General features: G+C 31.1%; 1 protein-coding gene across 14 annotated transcripts in view; it reads right to left on the bottom strand.

The window, feature by feature from the left end:
- LOC145259136 (uncharacterized) overlaps nt 1–22,999 on the bottom strand; it is a 158,975-nt gene that overhangs the window by 99,676 nt on the left and 36,300 nt on the right. For 13 of the 14 annotated variants that reach the window (XM_080116822.1, XM_080116829.1, XM_080116820.1 and 10 more), the window contains exons 2-3: nt 10,275–10,373; nt 3,438–3,472 (exon numbers count right to left, since the gene is read on the bottom strand). In XM_080116822.1, coding sequence (XP_079972948.1) covers nt 3,438–3,472; nt 10,275–10,286 — 47 coding nt within the window. In that variant the 5' untranslated portion in view covers nt 10,287–10,373. Of the gene's footprint in view, nt 1–3,437; nt 3,473–10,274; nt 10,374–18,910; nt 19,098–22,999 lie in introns of those variants that run through there. The other variant, XM_080116824.1, reaches the window with a different exon arrangement.

The raw sequence follows: 22,999 nt of genomic DNA, 5'->3' as shown, positions 1-22,999 counted from the left end.
AAAAACCCGAATATCATGAAACAGTGTTTTCAGTAAAATTTTGTAAAGATCCCCCCTCCCGATTTGGAAATGTTCGTACCACATTTGTATTAAGAATTTTGTGATGAAATTTGGAAACTAACCAGAAGAGATGTCACTTAATAGTTTAAGGTGTCTGAAATACTTTTGACCACTCGTTATTTTGTTGTGTTTAAAAAAAGATTTGAACATGAGTATTTAAAATTTTGAAAAAATTTTCTTCAGACACCCACTGTTAAATAAAACAATTTTTTTACCGTTTTTATCCATTAAAAGTATAATTGTATGTTGTTTTCACTTGTGGTAGCTAGCAATTTAAAATCATGATACCCAGAAAAAAAATCGGTTAGTGTTTCAGTGTAGTATTAGTAGCAGCAGCGATAGCATAACTGTAAACATTTTTTGTTGTTGATTTTTATTCCAGATCAAATTTTTTTTTAAATTGAAAATCTGATAAAAAAAATTTCCTTACATATTTAGTTAGAGGTATTTTGTTATCAAACAAATATTTTTGAAAATTTGACCACTGACTAAATTTTTAAAATACTGTGTTCTGCTTTGGACGGTTGTGAAATACGATTTTTTTTTTCGTTTATGTATACGAGCGATACACCCACCACTATATATTTTTTAATTTGTCTTTTTTACAATGTTTTCAACAAATTATTATCAAACAGAAACTAATCTATCTGATTATATAAAAAAAAATTAAAAAATGCATATTTAAATAGGAAAAAAAAAAAGAAAGATACTTTTCCAAACGTCAGTGAAGTTAAGAAATGGAAACAGTAGAAAAATACATGAAATATAATTAAAAATAAAAAATAAGATTTATTCAAAATCTGTGAACAATTTGTCACCTTTAGCAAAAAGTTTTTTTTTTTTTTTTTTTAAATAAGTGGGTAAAAAAATACTTGATAGTTTTCCATACATCCCGTTTTCTGTTAACGACGTCACTTGTTTAATAACATTTATTTTTGTCTGTTTGTCGTAGTTCTTGTAAAGTTTCACAATGGATGTCAAACGTCCTCTTAAAAAAAAACTCCCTTAATACTACCTCTAACCCTAGGTATGAGTGGCAAACCTTCTGAAAACCTTCTTTAGCCCTAACATTAATGCTAAGTCGAGTGGAAGGCTCCCCACCAAATAAAATTCCTCTGCAAGCCACATGTGTCAAAAAAATTCTAAAGTAAAAGTGCACATAATTTATCTCCCATAAAAAATAGATTAGTCAAGTGTCCTAAAATGCTAGAATGGTCTTGAAATGGTGAATTATTTTACATTAAATTAAATTTATGTGAAATCAATCCTCGCTCTAAATTCTAAAATTGTTTTTATTTTGTTTCTATCAAGTCTTCAGGATGTTCACACATAATTTCCCTTAGCCCTATCATTAACCCAAAGTCAAAGTGGCAACCTCGTCACTTCTCAAAATTGCACAAAGATCCTCTTAAAATCAAACGTAGAAAAAAAAAAAAAAAAAAAACAAACAGGATTTATCTCCCATAGAAAGAAAATGGGTTAACTGTCCTAAAACGCTGAAATGGTTCAAAATAGGGAATCATTTTACATTAAATTCTAAAATAATTTTTGTTTATCTTTCATTTAAGTTTTTCAAGGTGTAATTATCTACAAAGGTAGAATCACACATTTTGGAGAGGTAGTAAGATGGGGTGGGGGGTATTGATAATGAAATGTAATAATCTACACTAATACCAAATAAATATTGCAATATATTCATTCCAAAAAAGTCCTAGATTTAGATTTAAGTTTTTTGTACATAAAATGTATTACAATTCAGCTTGGAGTTCTCTAACTTCTTTTCTGTTAATGGATACATGGCATTTTTAAGAAATTGCAGCATATTTATGCACATTTACTGCAGATTATTTGGAAACCATTAATTTCTGGAGATTTTCAGTGGCATATTCTGATTTCTTGCACAAAAATACACTTCTATGACAAATTTTGTTGCTTAATCTTGTTTTAACAAAGTTATAACATTTTTACTGAAAAGGTTGTAAAAAATATGACAAAACGCATTTGGTCTTAAAGAGAGAAAAATATCCAAATGTGTGAGGCACAAAAATAGTCATAACTTCCTTATTTTTAATCAGATTTAAAAAATTTAAAGATTCTTTGTTAGCTCATCAAGCTCTTTCTATGTTTGCCATTATCGAGATGTTTTAATCCATATAAATGTTTCATGTGTATTGCTACTGGAAGTACAATGGTTAAAATATTTCATTACATAAATGTGAACAAAATTTGAAAAAAAAAAAAAAAAAAAAAAAAGTTGAACAGTTAAAACTTAATTCAAATCTTAAATGTAAGAGAATTTCTCATTAATTAGCTTATAAGATTGTATTTATTATTTAATTATGTAGAAGTGTATTTAAAAAATCTTTTAATGTGAATTCTAAAACTGGATTTTATTTTTAAATTTAAGAATTAATATTTTCTAGAATATCAAAATGTTTACAATAGATTTAAAAAAAAAAAAAGGAAAAAAAAAGGAAAAAATGCAAAAGAAAAAAATGGAACAAAATAGATATCACAAGAAAAAATTGCAAGACTACAAAGTTGAGACAATATATCAATAAAAACAGTAAAAGAATACAATAGGTATTAATCATTTGTAAAACCTTTAAAATAAAATGAAATATTAACAAAGATTATATTTATATCGATAAAGTCGAAGTAAAAGATAAAACACTTTTATTCAATTAAATTCTTAGTTTAAAATTTTAATATGGAAAATTTTTCAAATAAAACAATTCTTTAATTTTATTTCATGTCTACAGAGATTTTTTTTTTTTAATAAATCATATTTAAGGAATACTAAACAAAAAGGATAAAATAAAGGATTGGTAACAGCTTAAATTGTGCAACAATACGATTATATGAATACATAATCAAAAAATAATTGCAAAAAAAAAAAAATTTTTTTTAATTAGATTTAATAAAAGCAATGCAAATGGACATACAGAATGGTCAGAAAGTCTTTTTACACATTTTTGGAACAATGGAAGCACACAATTCCATAATCTATCACAAAGGTCATGAAGCAGCATCATTTTGTTTCAGAAAAACTATTATACTGATACAGATCATCTCGATGTGTGACAACACCAATGAAAGTGAATAAACTGAACCAATTAAATGTTCTCTTTTATTGAATTACTTGTTCCTATTTCTTTTACCTTTTTGAAAGTAAAAAGATTTTCGGACCACCCAGTACTTTAAAAGCACGAAGATATTTAACCTAGAATTTTGTTAAATATATTTGGTAAATGGTATCCAACCAAATTAAGAATTACGCTCCAATTAAAATCACTGATATCTAATCAAGGAATCCAGTGAAATTGCATAGCAAAATGTCACATTATGAACCAAGTAAATGAAGGGAATATAGTTACCTTCGTGATGATCCTGTTCGATCAGTACTTGTACCCTAAAGTAAAAAATTTTTTTTTAAAGTAATTATCAAAAACCGATTCCAAATAGAAAAGAAAAATAAAATCGATATATGATAAACAAGGTTTCAGCATTTTTAGTGTGTGATGCAATAAAAGATTCAGGATTTAACAAATGGTAGACAAAAAAAATATTGAAAATGTTGCATCTTTATGCAAAAATATTGTATATATTAATTGGAATACATTAAGATCAGTATTATTTATTAATTTAATTATTGGGGACTATTATCCTCATCTGTAGGGATTCAATGTCGAATCTCTAGTTTCAGGTGAGAATTGTCTGAAAATAGCGGTTTCAATCCTACCCAAAGCCGGCCAGAGGCTTACTTGGTCAAAACATGGTGAGACGACAATTATGGATGGCAGTAATTGCTGAGAATGCAGTTAGGAGATTAGGAGGTTCTATCCCGTCGCATTTACCACCTGACGAAGGCCAGAGGAATAGTTGGCCGAAACGTTGTGAAACAACACCTAAGATGAGGATAATAGTCCACAATAAATAAATTAATTAGCAAAAATATTGGTACTGGTATTGCTTTTGAACTAGACAAAAACTTTTGGCAATGCTGGAATATGTAAACAGTAGGAAAAAACTGAATCATAAATAGTGCCAAAATCAAAGAAAACTGATTTTCAACCGGGGGGGGGGGGGGGGGGAGAGAGAGAGAAAGAGAGAGAGACTACGTTCATTTTCTGATGAAAAAGTGAAAGTTACCCCCCTTCACCCTGGTCTCAATTACATGAGCAGGTCATAAAATACGCTTAAATATTATATTTTAATTCATGCAGATTTTGTATTTATTTATTATTTTAGAGCCAATTCTCTATTGGTTATTTTCTTGTACTTAATATATAGTAATTGTAAAAGTACAAAATGACCAGTGTGCCACCAAGACACAAGACATAGCTCTCCAGCCGTATCTGTTAGTGTTGATCTAAAGCCACACATCTACAAAAACTCCAAAATAACATTAACCTATAACTTTTAATCAGCAATTTTTTTTTTCAATTTTGACCTCTTTGCAGCTAATTTATCGACTTACAAACTGAATCCAAAATATGCTACAGGTCCTAATAACCTATATATCAAATTTCAACTCTGTAGACAAGAGAGGAGTGTTGTAGCAGAACTAACATATGTTGCCTATTAATAGACTATTCCAATCTCAATAAATACCGAAAAACTAAGTCATAAGGTGTCAGTCGATATTCGGTGGACCAACCTAGGTCGTTCCTCGGTTACAATGAACAACCCACCTATTGTATGCTTTGCAATACAGGTTGCTACTTTATTTTGGCATTCTTTTTCTTTGCAACCCTTAACAAGGAGTTTGGTAGAAACGTTTTGCACACACCAACAAGGTTACTTATATATATATATATTTCCGTGTGCTAAAATGTTTTTTTATCTTAAATTCTACAAAATTATGCAGAATATAAAAACTATGCATAACTAGAATTCAGCATAATAATCATCTAATAACATAAAAAAAATGAATGTAATTAATTGGAGCTCGTTTTTCAAAGGAATATACAAATTAGTTAACTATTATGTAGTTACACACATATCCATCACCGAGTATCTTAGTTTGTTTTAATGATTTTTAAATAGAAAAAGTAGGCTTTTAATATCAATGTCAGAGCGAGAAAAATAACTATTTTATAGGCATAATTATTATAGTAAATAAAATAAATATATATATTATAGTGATCGGACCCCATCTTCCCTTCATCCCGATTCTTTTAAAGTTTGTAAATTCTTTTTAAAATTGCAGTTTTAAACTACTGCAAAACGGTAATATCTGCATATATTTTTGTAAACATAAAATTACACTTAGCAGGGAAGGAGGATATTTCATGAGTATACCTTACTAAATACAATTTTTCAAATGTTTTAATTGTAATTGATTGAAAATTGTGATTTATTTTGAGTTTAAAACATAGCCGAAATATATCATTGCATCATTAGTGTATAAAATGCTATTTGAATAGTTTCATAAATAATTAAAAATAGTTGACGACTGGTACGTAAAATAAGACAGTGTAGAAATAGAATTCCTAACAAAGGTCCCCTCCCCCAACCCTGTTAAAAATGTTTTTAAATAATGTTACTATTTAGAAAACCTTTTTTTAACATGGAAAGTGGCTTTGTTGACTATTCTGTGCCTTTCCTCTCACAAAGAATGTTAATGTTTTATCTTAATTATAAAGATTTGGTCAGTTATTAGATTGACTTTTTTTTACTGTAAAATGAAAAACAAGATAAACTTATAGATTAATACCCTCAACTAAGTAATCTCCCAAAAATAATATTCTACCTTTTTAGGTAACTACGTTTAAGCACATTGAACATTTTGACTAAAAAAAAAATAAAATAAATTTTTTTTTTTCAAATTAAGACAGAGTTGTTTCTTGTATAAATTTAACATAAAATCACTATTTTTTGCTAGGTTGTAAAACCATGCATAATCACTTAAAAAAGTAATCTTCAAAAACCAAAAATAAACACAATTCCCAGTGAAAAATTTTTTTTTCTTTTTGTTAATTGCTCTATAACACTAGAATTTCTTGGGAATAGTTCATCTGTTAAATTTATGTGAAATTGATCCAGCATTCTAAATTCTTTAATCAATCTTTTTATATTTTCTAATTCTCAATAAATGTTTATTAGGATTTTTTTTTTCTTTTACAAAAATGCTTTTATTTTAACCACTTTTCCAATACTTTATAAATATGGTATTCTTATGAAAATATTGGTACTTGTTTTCTTTTGTTTTCATCAATTCATAATTTTAACTTTTTGTTCTGAAAGAAAATAAGGTATTATCATAGCTCTGCATACTATGGTAATTTACCCCAAAAGAAAAAAAATGTGATTCTATATTTTTAAGCGATTACATGTAAACAGCCTGAAAAGCTTATTGGTAAAAATAAAACAAAAATCAGCTTTTTATAAAAATTTAACATAAAATGATCACTCTTTTAGACTAGATGCTTTAAGGACATGTAACCCATCTTGTTTATTTTAAATTTTGGCCATATTAATGTTCCTGATTGAGCTTTAGTAGAAAATATGTCACTATTAAAAGTCTCTTTCCTACTACTAACCATAAGTCCGAGTGGTAATATGAAAAATACAGTAAGTAATTATGCATTTACTGTTCAAACTTGGGATTAATGGTAAAATATTTAGTTAATTTCCCTAAAAAGCTAAAATGGCCCAATATGAGAAGTCTTTTACATAAAATTTATATGCGTAAACTATAAATTCTAAAAAATTTTTTTTCAGTGTGTTCATACAATTATAATCCCATTTTTTAGGAGGGACAGTTACTTTTAAATGTAGATATAATTTCTTTTTTAATTTGACAAATTTCCAAATGTTTTCCCTTAATGTATTCTATCCAAAATTTTCAAATTCATTGAGAGATTTTCATTCATATTTTGAACTAGGGCCATCCATAGCCTACAGAATCTATTTATAATGGCAGGTCAACTCTTACTGGATATAGCCAAGGTGTTAGCACTTAAAAAAACAACTAAATAGAGGTCCCATAAAAAACTATCAAATAGGTATGAAAACAAAGTTGGATATTGATATGGGGCTCTTTAGTCTTAAAACAAGATGATTGATTTTTTTTCCTGAAGTGATAAATGTCCACAGGTAAATAAATTCCAGGAACCCTTTATTTACTTTACGGGGGTAGTGTGCTCTTGTTCCGTCAGTCATGACTAGATAGAGGTCCTAAGTAATTCGCAAATGTATATTTCGGTTGCCCACACTGAGGATTGAACCTTCAAGAGAAGGTCACTTTTACAATTGATTTTTCCCAGTACTCTAACCACTGCGCCACAGGTTCTAGTACGAATTTTAGGAGCCTTAAACATTTATTTCTAGTTGTAAATATTACTAATTATTACTATATATTAATGTATATCTATCTCTATACTTATGACATATATATTAATGTTTTTACTTATTACTTGTATATATTATCTATTGTTTATAATTACTGGTTCCCATATTGTATTAAATTCTATACTAGGTCTACTTAGCAGTTGGTTATTCCCCAGCATATGTGCTGCTTCTTTCAGTCGTCTTACTCTCCACTGTTCCTCTCTGTCTATAATTTTTACTTCGTCCCATAATGGTAGACGGTTTCCTTTTTCTTTACAGATATGGTCAGCTATACCTGACTATTCAGTCTCTCCACGTACTATGACTTTTCGATGTTCTTCTAACCGTACTTTCAATGGACGACATGTTTCACCTCTGTATAGTTTTCCACATTTACATGGGATTTCATATACACAGTTCTTGGGGGCACCCACTTCTCAATCCCACTGGTTTCTAAGTTCTTGCTATGAGAGAGAACTAAAAACCTTAATGAAAGAAAAGATTGACTATGGATTTTAGATGATTAAATTGATTAAAATTTCAACTAATTTTATATTTATTTAAAATCTGTGTTTTGTAGTAAGTAAATTATTATTGCAATAATATAATCACCTTTAATTGAAGTCTAATATCCAGGAGTTAAGTAAAAATTGTTTTAAATTCTCATGAAAATTGAAAAAGAAAATGGTTTTAAAAATTAATTCTAATAATGTAAATGAAAAAAGGTAGACTGTGGATTTGACACTATTTCTTTTGATTGTGTAAGTTTTCACATCTTAAATTTACTTTTCAATTTGGTACTGAATGAATAATAAATAAATTTTAATAGCCTATTAAAATGATTAGTTAAAAAACAAAAAAACAAAAAAAAAACAAAAAAAAAAAAAAAAAAAAAAACAACAAGTCAGCCATTTTAATCTTAACAGTTGAAAAAAAAAAAAAAGAAAAAAAAAAAGAATTATTTGTTGACATTAGGTTTCAGAATTTTTAAAATGAGGATTGATAGTTTGAATTACTGATCTCATCGTAGAAGTTATTCCATACAGCAAATTCCAGAATTGACAAGATGCACCTGGAGAAGATCGTAGGTTACATCGGCCGAAACATTCTGAGAATAATATTCAAGATGAGAACACTAGTATGAATAATCCAAATTATTTTGTGATATGTCAGAATTTGAATGGAACTTGAAGTATTTAAAATGTTGAATAGAAAATCATTTGTAGTTTTAATATTCTTAGCAAATCTTCACATATTGAAACTTTTGGATTGAGTTTGTTAGTTTCCTAGCAGATCAACCCATTTTGTCTCATACAAGGTATTTATTTCTGTTATTTAATTGGATCCGATTTCTATGAGCTAGAAGAGGTTTAATTTTTCAGATAATCTCTTGTGACGTAGACAATTTCAAACAACATTATGAGGTTTGGTGCACGATAGTACTTATTGTGCACATTTGTGTATTTTTTTGCTGTCAATCACAAAAGATGCATTGAAGTGCACGTCTGATTTCGACTGCTTATTATTACATCTCATCTTTGAACATTTCCTGTTTTTTTTTTTACGGGGGGGGGGGGGGGGAGGAGGGAGAAATCACTTATCAAGGCCAGGAAGCCACTTGGGGATAAGGGTTATTGCGTGTACAGTAATCTATGGGATAGTTCTGTTCCAACTGTTAGTTGATGTTCATGTAATTTGTTGTTTAGAAAAATATTCTATATTGTTTGTAATTTTCTTTTCATCTCTATACTAAAGCAAAGCATACAACCCTCTCCAAAAACAGTACATTATATAGTCTTTAATTTTTTATCTGAACATGAAAGTTTAAGAGTTGTTATTGTCATTTTTTTTTTTTTGCGAGCATGTCAACCCTGTAGTATCCACAGTATTAGGAAGTCTAGCTAGAACTACCATCAAACAATGACACCATTCCAATATTTCATATATGTAAGGAGGATTTGAATTTCCTCTCAAGTAAAAATAAAACTTTCAGCAATTTTACAAAATATACATCCCATCATATGCAAGAGGCAACATGACCTGTACAGCTTTGAGATATGGCTGATGATAAAACATCAAAACATCATCCTGGCTACAGTGCATCAGATGGAGAAAAGATGCAACACGCCATCATCTCAACTGGTACAGCTACATCACCTGGTATCAGTCAAGCAAAATGTGCCCCACATAGATATCTAAAGGCCATCTAAAATATGGAGGAGATCAGTTCATGACTACCCATTCCCAACAAGCAGCACAAATGAAGCAGCAACAGACAGAAGTTGGAAGTCCTTCACAAAACGTCTAACCTTAGTATGGAGACAAAAAAAAAAGCTGTCAAACAAAGCACAGGAAATAATGTATTTTTCTTTTGTCAAGTTCTTGATCATTTTTATAATTTATAATTCAGCTGTGTATATGGAAGCCTTATTTGACTGTCTAGTTTGTTTATGGGTTTACTCCAACTCTATAAAATACTGCATGATCATTGTATTTGTTTGAGAGTTCTAGAAATTCAATTTGGCTGATGTTTCTCGATTATTTTTATCAATTTAGGAATTAACAAGGGAGGAGGCACCTTGCTTACAGTGAATGGCATTACATTATCAAAGTTCTCGTTTATTGTGTCAATGCTTCTTTAATGCAGAGTCCAAATAAAAGAATAGCTGTTTGCTTATAGAAATTACATTTCAATAATAAGACTAGTGATAATTTTTAACAAGTTGGTTCAATTAATGATTGAAGAAGAAAACTCTAAAAACTTAAAAAAAAAAAAAGATTGGATCAAGCAAGATGTCGATGGTAAAATTCCAACTGCTTATTAAAAACGCTAACTAAAGGATGAAGTAGAATGATGCAAATTCTCTAAAGATACTTACAGCAGAAGACATCTTTAAGCACTAGTTAAGAGTACTTGAAGTTGTTAATGTAAGAGTCTCTTTCGTTATCCCGAGTCCGACCATGGAGAAGGATAACACCTGCAGAGAGAAAAACAAATTTCATTAAGAGATGAAAATAGACATCTTAAAATAAAATTAGTTTTTAGGTTTAGTTGAAAAGTTAGTAACAAAATAGTAATATTAGCAGTTCATGTGGCTTTAACTAATTTTTAATTTCACTAATTACAAGATTACAAGTTTAACATTCATTTGCATACAAGAATGCACTTGAAAAATAATCCTTCACTCTATAATAAAGACTTTAAAGTTTTCTGTTAGTTTTTAAAAAATCAAAGGGCTCGCTCCTGGAGCTAACTCTTGATTTCATTATGATTTTAATTTATTATATCTGAGGCTATTTTTAAGAGGAGGCATTGTTCCCTTTATAACTGCTATCTGTATTTTGGTATAGCTTGGTCTTCCAGGCATTGTGCTCAAGTACCTAAAGCTTTTCAAAATTAAGTTAGTTTCTCCTAAAACAATTAGTATAATGTTTATATCTTTCAGAGATCATGTCCTTTTTAAATCATTCTTGGTTCTGATATTTTATTATCTTTTCCTTTTCGGTTCTATTAAGACCACATTAATTTGAAATGATGACATTAATAACGAGCACAGTCTACTCCGGTTGGTTCCCTATATGTCACTTTTCTATTTACTGTTATTAATGAATGTTTGTCTCCAGATATTCAACATTCTATGAAGCGGAGTCTCTCCACAGACCTTTCAATACAAATATTTACATACAGTTGTGTTGGACATGTTGGTCAGTGAAATCTGCCATTTCTGAGCCGTTAGAGTGAAGCCTCCCTATATATATATATATATATATACTCAGGAGTTTTCTTGTTCTTATTTTTCCATCCTTGTTTTCTCGTCTATCTTTTTCTATGTATTTCTTTGCTCTCTTGCAGTCTGGGTTGCTATTTATTTGTATATAATTTAATTATAACTAAATATAAACCCATCTTGTCATGCAAAAAGTAGAAAACAAAAACTAATTTTTGACCAAAGGAAGAAAGTCTTAATACTAAAAGAACAATCTAAATTTCAGTATTATAGTGGAGGATTCAAATACAATTACAATGAAAAACATTCTTACACCGACACACACACAAAAAAGAAAAAGAAAAAAGGGTAAAATAAATTAAAACAAAAAGGAAAGAGGAGTTGCAGCTGTTTTTAACTTTACCCTTCCAAGAGAATATCTTCCCAGAAGAAATCTCCAGATGAAGTAAATAATTTAATTGAACACTAATGTATTTCAAAAGTGAAGACACTAAGAACATTTCTATAAAAAAAAAAAAAAAAAAAAAAAAAAAAAAAAAAAAAAAAAAAAACACACAAAACTTGTTAACTTAACAGTTTATGATTTTCAAAAGATAAATCTAGATTTGTGATGATTAGGGCTGTGACAGAATATTCTTTTCATTCTTTTGACTCTTGTGTATATCCGGCACAGACACACTTAACTGAGAACCACATCTGTCTAGATAAAATCATAAGATATTAAAGGATATATACTAACGAGTCAAAACAATGAAAAGAATATGCTGTTGTCACAGCCCTAGTAATGATTGATTATGGTATTCTTAAAAGTAAGTTATATATAGACTATTTTTTATTACTCTGTATCTGGATTACTCATTATCACTTGTTTAATCATGTGTGCATGGCATTGAGGGAGTATCAGAGAATAGAACTCTTGATAGTAATCAGGAAATTTAGTATCTAGTTCGCTATGCAACCCTTTTCATTTCATCATAAAATTATTTTTATCCGAAACTTTTTCCATAAAATAAGTTTCCTTTTTTGTTTCCTTATTCATTAATATAGATATCTAAAATCGATCTGCCAATGCCAACCCATGTCTGGTCAGCAAAGATCATAACAGCCCAGGTCTGTCCGTTTTAGCTGTAGATTGATAACCTGCCCTTAACTTGCAAGACCACTAGGTTTAAGTTTTACATACAGTACATAGTATTTCCAAATGGCCACCTGTTTAAGTACTGACGTGGCTTAACATTGCTTAACTTCAGTAAAGTTACGGGAACTGGTGTGTCATCTATATATATAAAAGCGAAAATGTGTTTGTATGTATGTATGTATGTATGTGTGTTTGTATGTCTCAAAAACTTTCCACACGGGTCACTGATTTTCGCCAGACCGGTATCATTTTAAACTTCCAACCTTCGCGCGACAAATATCGAAAAATTGGCCAAAAACGTTAATTTTTTTTCACCCTGAAATCATCACTTTTCTACAGGGGAGGGGGGGGGCAGCAAAAACCCTCCTCTCATGACGAGTTCGGTTCTACGCATGCGCAAATGACGTCGTAACCTGATTTAGTTTAAAGATTTAAAAAAGCGACAAAATTTTGGCAACGTCATCTTAGCTCAGTTGCTTAGAACGCAGCTTGATTATCTAAACGTTTTGGGTTCGAATCGTGGTGTGAAATGTCTTTTTTCCTCGATTTTTTAAATTTTAATATTGAAGCAGGGTTATTTAAGCCATTTTTCACGTGTTTTCAGATTTTTTAACTTTTTTTTTTTTTTTACTTCGATTATTCTTAGGTTTTCATTAACACCCCACCCCCATTGACCACACACACCCAAAAACACCCAGGCAATGCCGGGTACCCCGTGTTTTTCTGTTTTCTTTTTCCGATTTTTACATTTAACATCGTTCGTCTGCCATACATTAGTTTTTTGGGGTGTTTTTTTTTTATTTTTTTAAGTTTTAACATTTTAATATTTAAAAATATTTACTTCGCTTATTCTTATGTTTTGATTACCCCCCCCCCCGGAGCACACACACACCTCTAAACACCCGGGCAACGCCGGGTACCCCCTGCTAGTCTATATATATAAAAGCGAAAATGTGTGTTTGTATGTATGCATGTGTTTGTGTGTCCGCTAAAAACTTTCGACAGACAGAACAAAAATTAACAAATTTGGTATCATATTGAAGCTCCATCCTTCGCCCGAAAAATATCGAAAAATTGGCCAAAAACGTTAATTTTTACAGGGGTGGGGGGAATCAACAAAAACCGTCCCCTCGTGACGACGACCGATTCTACGCATGCGTCAGATGACATCATGACCTGATTTACTTTAAATAGTTGAAGAACTGACTAAATTTCATGTACGTCGTTAGCTCAGTTGGTTAGCGCGTTGGTTCGTTATCTAAACGTTTTGGGTTCGAATCGTGGTGTGAGATGTCTTTTTTTTTTTTGATTTTTACAATTTAAATGTTATTTAAGCCATTTTTCATGTAACGTTCGTTTTTCTTGTTTTTTTTTTTTGTTTTTTTTTTTTTTACTTCGCTTATCCACCCCCGACCACACACCCAAAATACCCGGGTACCCACGGATTTTTTAAATTTTAATATCAAAACAGGCTTATTTAAGCCATTTTTCACGCATTTTTTTTTGTTTTAACGTTCGTTTTTCTGTTTTCTTTTGTTTTTTTTCGATTTTTACATTTAACATCGCTCGTTTGCCTTAAGTTAGTTTTTTTTTCGATGTTTTGATTACCCCCCCCTTAAGTTTTAACGTTCGTTTTTATGTTTTCTATTTTTACTTCGCTTATAACAAACAAACCTGGTCATTGACCTCATTTGCTATTGCTTACGTCGTCGTCGTAACGCTCTATGACTTCCGTGCGGGCACCTGTCAATTTTGTTCTTACTTAAATAAATTCAAACATCTTTCAGTAACTCATTCTGGCTGGCCGAACGGTTCATGTTTTTTTCACATTTTATTTTCCAACTTCGCCTCAGGGCTTCAGATTCGATCCTACCAACTTTTACCCCCACTCCCGGTTTCTTTTTTATTTAACAGCACACACACCTCCAAACACCCGGGCAACGCCGGGTACCCCTCGCTAGTCTATATATATAAAAGCGAAAATGTGTGTATGTATGTCCAAGAAAGGCTTTTTCCGAGAAGCGGTCGGTCGGCTCACAACTTCTTAAAACTTTATATCATATATAAATCATAATATCTCTGAGTTAACAACGGAGGTCGCCTGTCTATTTAATTTGCTCGACTTCGGGAAGATAAATATTCAACATTTTTCGCTCGCCGCATGTGGATTAGGCTTTTTCGTATAATAAAAGCGACACTAATTTTGGCGGCATTTTTCCGGTTGCGATCGCTGGAAATGTCTGAAAGCTTTGATCAATGTGGAAATATTTTCCTTATATCAGACAATTGCTATTCAATTTGGACAAGGGGAGCTGGTCCCCCCCCCCAACATCTTGGAAAAATAAAAATAAAAAAGAATTCCCGCATTAAATAAAATACTACCCCACAGTCAAAGTTGACCTCATTAAGTCATTAAAACGTGCACCTGCCAATTCTAAGTAATTAAATAAATTCAAACTTGTTTCCGTTAGTATGTCGCGGTGGCCCAGTGGTTACTTTGCCCCAAGGGTTCGGGTTCGATCCTCATACTTACCTACCAAAACTTTTTTTACTCCCCCCCCCCCAGTTTTGATTTACCCAAAACCACATACACCTCCAAACACCCGGGCAACGCCGGGTACCCCCCACTAGTATATAATATTAACAGGATGATGTTTAAGATTTATCGCAAATCACTAGTAGTTAAGGTAAAGTATTTGTTCAAATATAGATGTCATATAGTATTTTTTGTTGCAAAAAAGGAATTAACGAGGACATTAATCAAATAAAAATCACTCCAGACATGGCATTAAGCCACTTGATATAAGGAGAAAAAAATACTACTTCAAAGTAAAAAAAAAAACTAGCCAATGATAAATGTTAGATGGCTAGGTTTGAACCTACCAAACACCTCTTTCCTTTTGTCAGAAATATCTCTCATAGAATGTGAGGACTAAAGGACAACTGAACCCTATATTACCATTTCTATAAAATTAAAGTTGTTTTTCCTTTGATCAAAATGAAATATACTTAGCCAAGTAACCATAATAATAATATATATATATATATATATATATATATATATATATATATATAAAAGTGAAAGTGTGTATGTGTGTGTGTGTGCATTTCCCGACACAATAACTCAATTTTCAGTCTGTCTACAGACTCGAAATTTGATATACAGGGTGTGGAGATTTGGGAAAATCTTTGTAATCCGTTTTTGGCCAGAAATTTGGCTGTTAAGGGGTCAAAGTTTAATGATTTGACCTTTGAGAACCCTACCAAACTCCTCTGCCAATTTTGGGTATAAACAATTGAAATTTTAGATATAGGTTCCTTGGACATGGATCTAACTTAACTTGATTTGAGCTCAAAACTATAAATGTTAAGGGGTCATAATAGGGGTCAAAGTTTAAAAAAATTTGACCTCTGCGGTATACAAAATTACTCAGACAATTTCTGGTCTAAACATTTGAAATTTTACATAACGGGTATTCAGAGATAGGGCAAGCTTTTTAATCAGTTTGGGTCGAAAATTTGAGCTACCAATATATAAATGTATGTATGTATATTTGCAGGTTTGCATAAAACTTTCAGATTTTCACAAGATCAGTATAGTTTTGAAGCTCGACCCTTCAGATGACAAATAACGAAAAATTGGCTAAAAACATTAATTTCTTCACTCTCAACCGGGCACTTTTCTACAGAGAGAGGTCGCTTTTTTCACCGATATTTTCAAAAGTCATCCCCTCTTTTCGATTGTCTAGCCTAGCCTTAATTAAAACCTACGTCACTTCTGGTTTGGCGGTGGTCGTAACAGCAAAGTCGTCACCCCCCCCGCTCTTTTCCTCCTTCGCGGTACGGGTTCAAGCCTGCCTTCCTACTACCACTTTTTTTTTTTTGCTCAACACACTTCCAAATACTCGGGCAATGCTGGGCACCCATGCTAGCATATATATATATTTATATATATATATATATATATATATAGCTTAATGTGTAAGAGGAAAAGAGAAAGTTCAATTCCACAAAAGAAGACTTATCCAAATAATGCCAAGCTCAACAATTATTATTGGAGCTTATACACCAAACTCTTATGCTTTACCGGCTTATTCTACATCTATTTTTTTTTCTTTTCTGTGTTTATATATATATATATATATATATATATATTCTTTTATTTTACTTTATTTTTTACGGGACCACTTATCCCTCAACCCAATTTCCTGCTACTCTGACCCCCCCCTCCACTTGTCTGTATCCCTTTCTTTTACACACCCCTAATTATTATTAACAGTATTTTCATTATTATTATTATTAGTGGTGGTGGAGGTAGTGATAGTATTGTTACTACTATTTTTATTATTATCATTACTGTCTTATTTTACCGCTATTACTATTATTATTATAATCATCATTATAGTTGCTGTTATTATTATCCCCGTTATTGCTACCATAACCGCTACCATTATCTTCATTTTCACTGTTATTAACATTAATTTTGAATTTATTTTTATCACAACTATTGGTAGTATTATCTTTAATGTTTACTTTTAATGTTTATCTTTGTCTTTATTTTTATCTTCAATTTTACTTCTATTTTATTTTCATCTTTATTATTACTACTATTATTATTTTCATTATTATTATCTTTCTCACTATTATAATTACCCTACTATTATTGGTATATTTTTACCACTCTCGTAAGTAGTAATGGTTTCCTTACTCCTCCACCTTACCATCTATATGTATCCTTAACCTTTTGCATCAAGTTAAACGCACTCATAGTCATTGCCACCCTAATCTCCGAACGCCCCCTTATAATCATACTCCCTATATCATAACAGAAGAAACTTATAAATATATTGCCGCATATTACCTTTCAGTTTTACAACCTTGCATACCCCCCTCCCCCATTATTAGCGATTTTATAGCCGCCATTTGCCATTTAGGTGGCACCAATCAAAATTACCACTCCATAGAAAATAGACACCCCACAAACCGTTAAAATTACCATGCAGCAACAATACACCCCCAATTTAACCCTAATACATATACCCCTTCTGATTAGGCTTCGAAATGCCCTGCCATAAAGAGTCCCTTCTATCCCCCAAATTTTGCCTGTATTCCATTATTCAATAAATGATCCATTCTATATCTACCAATATATAGTTTTGTGTTTTCATTGCATACTCTTGTTGTCCTAATATATATATATATATATGTTTAATTAAAAAATATGTAAGCATTTTCAGACTTTTTTTTAACCTGTGTGTATTAATACTCCCGCCACATTATTAAAAGATTAAATGACCGATTATTAAAGAATCTGAAAGGCATTCTGATGAATTTAATTTTGTAATTATAAAAAATATAAATACATATATATTTTTAGTTCATTCTGTTTCTTTTTTGCAATTTCAATAAATAAGAGGTTAATCGAAAATAAAGAAAATAATGCATTAAGTTACAAAGAGACAAGAAACACGATTTTATTAATAATAAAGGGGTTTAAAAAAAAACTAAACACTTTTATACATTTTAACCTCTTGAAAGTTGAAAAATTTGGCAGAGGGAGTTTTCTACCGTTGTAATCATAATTTTACACATTTTGTAAAACATCAAGTAATCAACCAGAAGACTAACAAAGTGACAAAAATGTCTTACGATTAACACCAGATGAAAAAAATTGACACTATTTTTAATGTTAATTTTCTTCTAAAGTATGTTGTTTAACCCCCACCTGTTGTTACCGTTTAGTAACAGTGAAAAGGTAATAAAGTGAGTGACCATAATTGAGGGCAACTTTAGGGCTCTCCTTTTCATTAGCTACTACACCTAAATCTAAAGGAAGGTGATGATGCTGAATGTTTAGCAAGGTGACATCAAGTACTATTTTTTGAGTCTTATAACTCAACTGAGGATTATCGAACACTAACCATTATGACAAATGGGTAAAATAAACCAAAAAACTTGACAATAGTCATTATTCACATCCACAAGGAAAAGAGGGAGACTTAGGATTAAAAAAGAATAAAATAACTGGCTTTGCAAACTCTTTTTGTCTGATCCAAACAATCCTAGTTCAATGGATGACCCAACGAGTGGCATTGATTTTCTAGTAGCCAATAAAATGATTGAAAATATGTTCTTAAATGTAATTATGGAGGAGTGAAAATGTTCCATTGAGCATTTTCAGGGAAGACCGACATATTCTTGCAGGAACAATTAAAATATATTTATAACAGACAATTTGATACTAGCTCTCTTGCATAAATTGTTGTTATACACACTGGACGGGTTCAAATAAAAGTCCATATGGGTAAGTGCAGGCTAGCACCAACTATCAAATTAAAGTAATATTCTTTTGTATATTAACATTTTATTATTGCTATATAATTTAGTCATTTTTATTTTTACTATTGAGCTTGAAGGCAGAAACTTAAAATGACAATCGTAAACGCTTATGAGCATCGCTATAAGACTTTGGAAATGTTTTTTTAACTCGAGTTTATTAGTTTGAAGAATGTTTACATGAGAACATTTGCAAGGTTAGTAAAAACATGTTGGCTTTTGAAGTAAATAAAAACTAATGAGAAATGTAACAAACAATAGTCAGAACGATAGCTTAAAAAGATTATTTAAGAATGGAAGAATAAAACTTAACTGCACATAATGATCAGATGTAAGAGTCTTTATTTATACTCCCTTATAAGAAGGAGGAAGAGGAGGTTGGCTTTGTTCGACATCAATGAATGACAAGTAGCATTTAAAAAGAAAATTAGTTTTTGTTGTGTCTGTGCAGCTTAGCCTTGTCTTTCTGGTTGGATGCAAGAAAAGTAATAATAGCAAGTAACTAAATTGGCAATAGAGAGGATAGTAGTAGTAGTAGTACTGGTGGTAGTAGTAATAACAATAGTACTGGTGGTAGTAGCAATAACAATAGTACTGGTGGTAGTAGTAGTAGTAGTAATAATAGTACTGGTAGTAGTAGTAGTAATAATAGTACTGGTAATAATAGTACTGGTAGTAGTAGTAGTAATAGTAGTAGTAGTAGTAGTAATAGTACTGGTAGTAGTAGTAGCAATAATATTTCTGGTGGTAGTAGCAATAGTAGTAATAATAGTGATGAAGTAAGAAGTGGTGGTAGTAGTAGTAGCAGCAGCAATAATAGTTGCAATCATGGTTGCAGCTCATTCTATTGTTCACTCTTCTACGACTACATTCCAACCCCATTTAAAAAACAGACCAATAAGTCTATCATGAGATTCATAATTTTTTTAAAGTTAGGAAGCCAATTGAGAAGTCTTTCAGTTAACCACAAGCAATAAAATTTAGTTACAAAATCAATTGAAAATGAAAACTCAAAACTATGTTCATCGTTTCAAATGAACAAGTTTTTAAGTTTTAATATAAAATTGAAACAAAAATACCACAAACGAAAATAGAAACTTCAGTGAAATTCTTTTAGTAGAATTTTTATCTATATTAATAAAATTTAAAATTAAATTTCATAACCTTTAAATTTTGAAAACATTTAAGCTATTAATCAGGAAGTAATTTATAGTGTTAGAATTATTAATTTCTTTCTTAAAAGATTGAATGTTTTGAAAGCTATTCATTCAATAATTTTATAAATGAACATTAAAAACATAACCATAAGATTAGTTAACAATTCGGTTCAATTAACGATTACATGATGCCATAATTAAATTTAACTCTGAAAACAAAAACTATTTAAAAACTCAAAAATAAGACAAAAAAAAAGTATGCAAATCAAATTATTTAAATATATTAATCACAAACTGTTATATGCACTCAAGAATTAATGTTTAAAATTATTTCAATTGAATATAAAAAGGTACTGAATAGTTATTCTAATAACAAATACATGTGATCACAAAACGAAAACCAATTTAAAACTCATTGTTTTATAGATTTTAGCATTAAAACTGAACAGAATTAGAAATGTAATGGACTGATTTAGCTTACCAGCAATACTTGTTTCCACTTTGAAGATTGTTACCAATGTTTATGAAATACAAGACTAGCTGGCATTGTAAGGCAGAGGGAATAACAGATCATATATAGCAGTACCAATTCAAATGAACTTTAATATTTTTACTTTCAGTCACTCCAAAACAAGGAACACTGCCACCGAGACATAAGGGGCCATTAAATTAAAGGTAATTTTTACAAGGTCATCCTAAGCGAGGAAGTGAAGTAAGATGTTTGTTCACATTACAGTTAAACTTCTGCATGTTGGTACAGTCAGGGAAACAAGGAGAAAATTTCAAAGGCTAGCAGTTTGAGGGAAGCTCTTCAGCATCTAGAGACCTCTACAGTGAAGTGGCGGGATATGTGTTTTTTTTTCTTCACATGTCGACAAAAAATATCCATCTTAGACACAATTGCATCAAGGAGATTGCTTATAAAAATCAGGAATAATAATAATGGTTCAAGGCTCAAACCCTAAGGCACACCTGCATTAATGTCATGTTATTTGGATGTATGCCCATCGAGGACAACCAGGATCTTTCTTTTGGTCAAGTTTACGCCAGTTTTTATCATTTTTTGTTTGTCAAATTTATGCTGCTGAACTACAAATTTACCCTTTATTATATTGCCCACGGATAGACTTATTTGTTATATATTTGTTTTTTGTTTACTTCTCTTTTCAAGACTCATTATCTGCATTGCTCAGACATTAAATTTTTTGGGGGGAGGGGGGGTACCTTAGCTCCACCTACACAATTTCCTTTAAAAGGACGACTTTTATAGGTTTTAGACTATGCTGAATAAGACAATCTCTTAACTTTGTCGGAGACAAGTAGTTTTCGAGATATGACATGCATTATAATTCAGTATTGTAAACGTGCGATAAACACATCTACTTCTCTCCACCTGACACTATCACCCCCCAAGTTTTTTTGTTTATAGTCTTTGCAGGAGGGTATGCTGACCAATGAATATCAAGGTTAACTTTGGGATAAATACTTTGCCCCCCCCCCAATGGGGTGTATTCTGAAAGCCATTCTTACCATGGAGAGGTTGAGGTGTATATTCCATACAACGTTTTTAACATGAGGAGGTTGGGGGTGTCTATTCTGAAAGCCGTTTTTAACATTAGGATGTTGGGGATTGGCCAACAACAACAACAAACGTAGTTCAATTTTTCACGAGGGCGGGGGCATGCTTCCCCTGGGTAACGCTGATTAATGGGTCCTGTTAGTATTAAATATTCGTCCAGTAATGCTGTACAAATTAATTTTAATGAGAAGACCTTTATGCTGGACCTTGTCACAAGCTATTGCCTTAGCTTTGTCTAGTATAGGCTAAATTTATCCAAGATAACCATTAGGATTCATATCCAGTAAATTCATATTGTTGATAAGAAATAAGTTAAGACTATTAATGATTTTAAAGAGTGGGAAGAGATTGGTAGGATGATAATTTTGCAGTAACTAGAATTTTTTTTTAACACTGGTACCACAGAAGCAATTTTCCGGCTATCAGGGAAGTAAGATTTGGCAAGGCATGTTATAGTTTGGATATGACAGGACTTAGAGCATTTTCTTTTAAGACTATAGCAGAATAAGAACATTATTAGGATTATTTATTTAAAAAAAAAATAAAATAAAATAAACAAAGTGTGTGGTATATTGGTTACAGACATGTATTGTGGAGCTTGATGTGCAGCAATAAAGTTGGACTATTGCATTATTTTGACTAATAATCTTGGCGAAAAGGTATAAACCCACACATCCTCCCTACAGGTATGGCTTAAGTAGTAAGCTAAAGCCTTGGGCTGTGCAACCTGTCTGAAAGTAAAAAATATGAAATAATACTAGTCTTCCTTTGCATATCGCAGATAGTTTCCAATTATTTTCGACTTGTACGATGTTGATTCAGGAGAGATGCAGTTAGAGATTGCACAACTCTTGCTACATGACTGATTCCCTATACAGGCATGTACAGCTTGTATTTTGAGACCAAAAGAAGGCCTCTTTATTAAAAGCACATTGGAATTACTTTTTTAAGTTATAACTTAGTTGAATCGTTAACTTCGACTTGTGTTTACCCTAGTTACACTTGAAAAACTTGCATAGCATCCAGTTTAATGTTCATTTTACACGTGTTGGATGGCATTTTGACTTTTACCTAGTTCTGACTAGGTCTTTATCCTGTCTATAAATCTATAATATAAAGTTGAATGTGTGTGTGTGTGTGTGGTCATGAATAGGCTCCTATATGGTTGACTATTTTAAAAAAACTGATTACATATAATGATAGAAGATGTATCGAGACACAAGAATGGGTATGTTTGATCTGGCAGAACGGTGGTTCATTAAAATTGTGAGGTCTGCGTTCATGCCCGATCCACAAAGTATGGAAATAAAAAATTAAAAAAAAAAAAACGTTTACAAGTGTTTTTGATATAGATGTAAATACGAATACTTTGATAAGTATGTTTTAACTTAAATAGGGATGGTATAATAAAATTGTGGGGTCTGCATTTGCGCCTGGCCTCCATAGAATGGAAATAGGCACAAACTTTAAAAGAGACTTTTCATATCTATCTGCGTAAGTATACTTTGATAATTATGTTTCAGTTTGAAGAAATATGGTATAATAAAATTATGGAGTGTTCGTTCGCGCCTGACCTCCATAGAATGGAAATATGTCACAAAGTTTAACAAGGTTTTTTTAATATAGATCCACAGAATATTGTGATAAGTGTTTCAGTGTGAACAGG

This window comes from Euprymna scolopes, chromosome 34 (assembly GCF_053919585.1).
Source record: "Euprymna scolopes isolate OS-2025 chromosome 34, ASM5391958v1, whole genome shotgun sequence".
In the NCBI taxonomy this organism is placed as follows: Eukaryota; Metazoa; Mollusca; class Cephalopoda; order Sepiida; family Sepiolidae; genus Euprymna; species Euprymna scolopes.
Note: the sequence above shows the minus strand (reverse complement) of the source record. Positions and strands in the feature narration are given on the sequence as shown.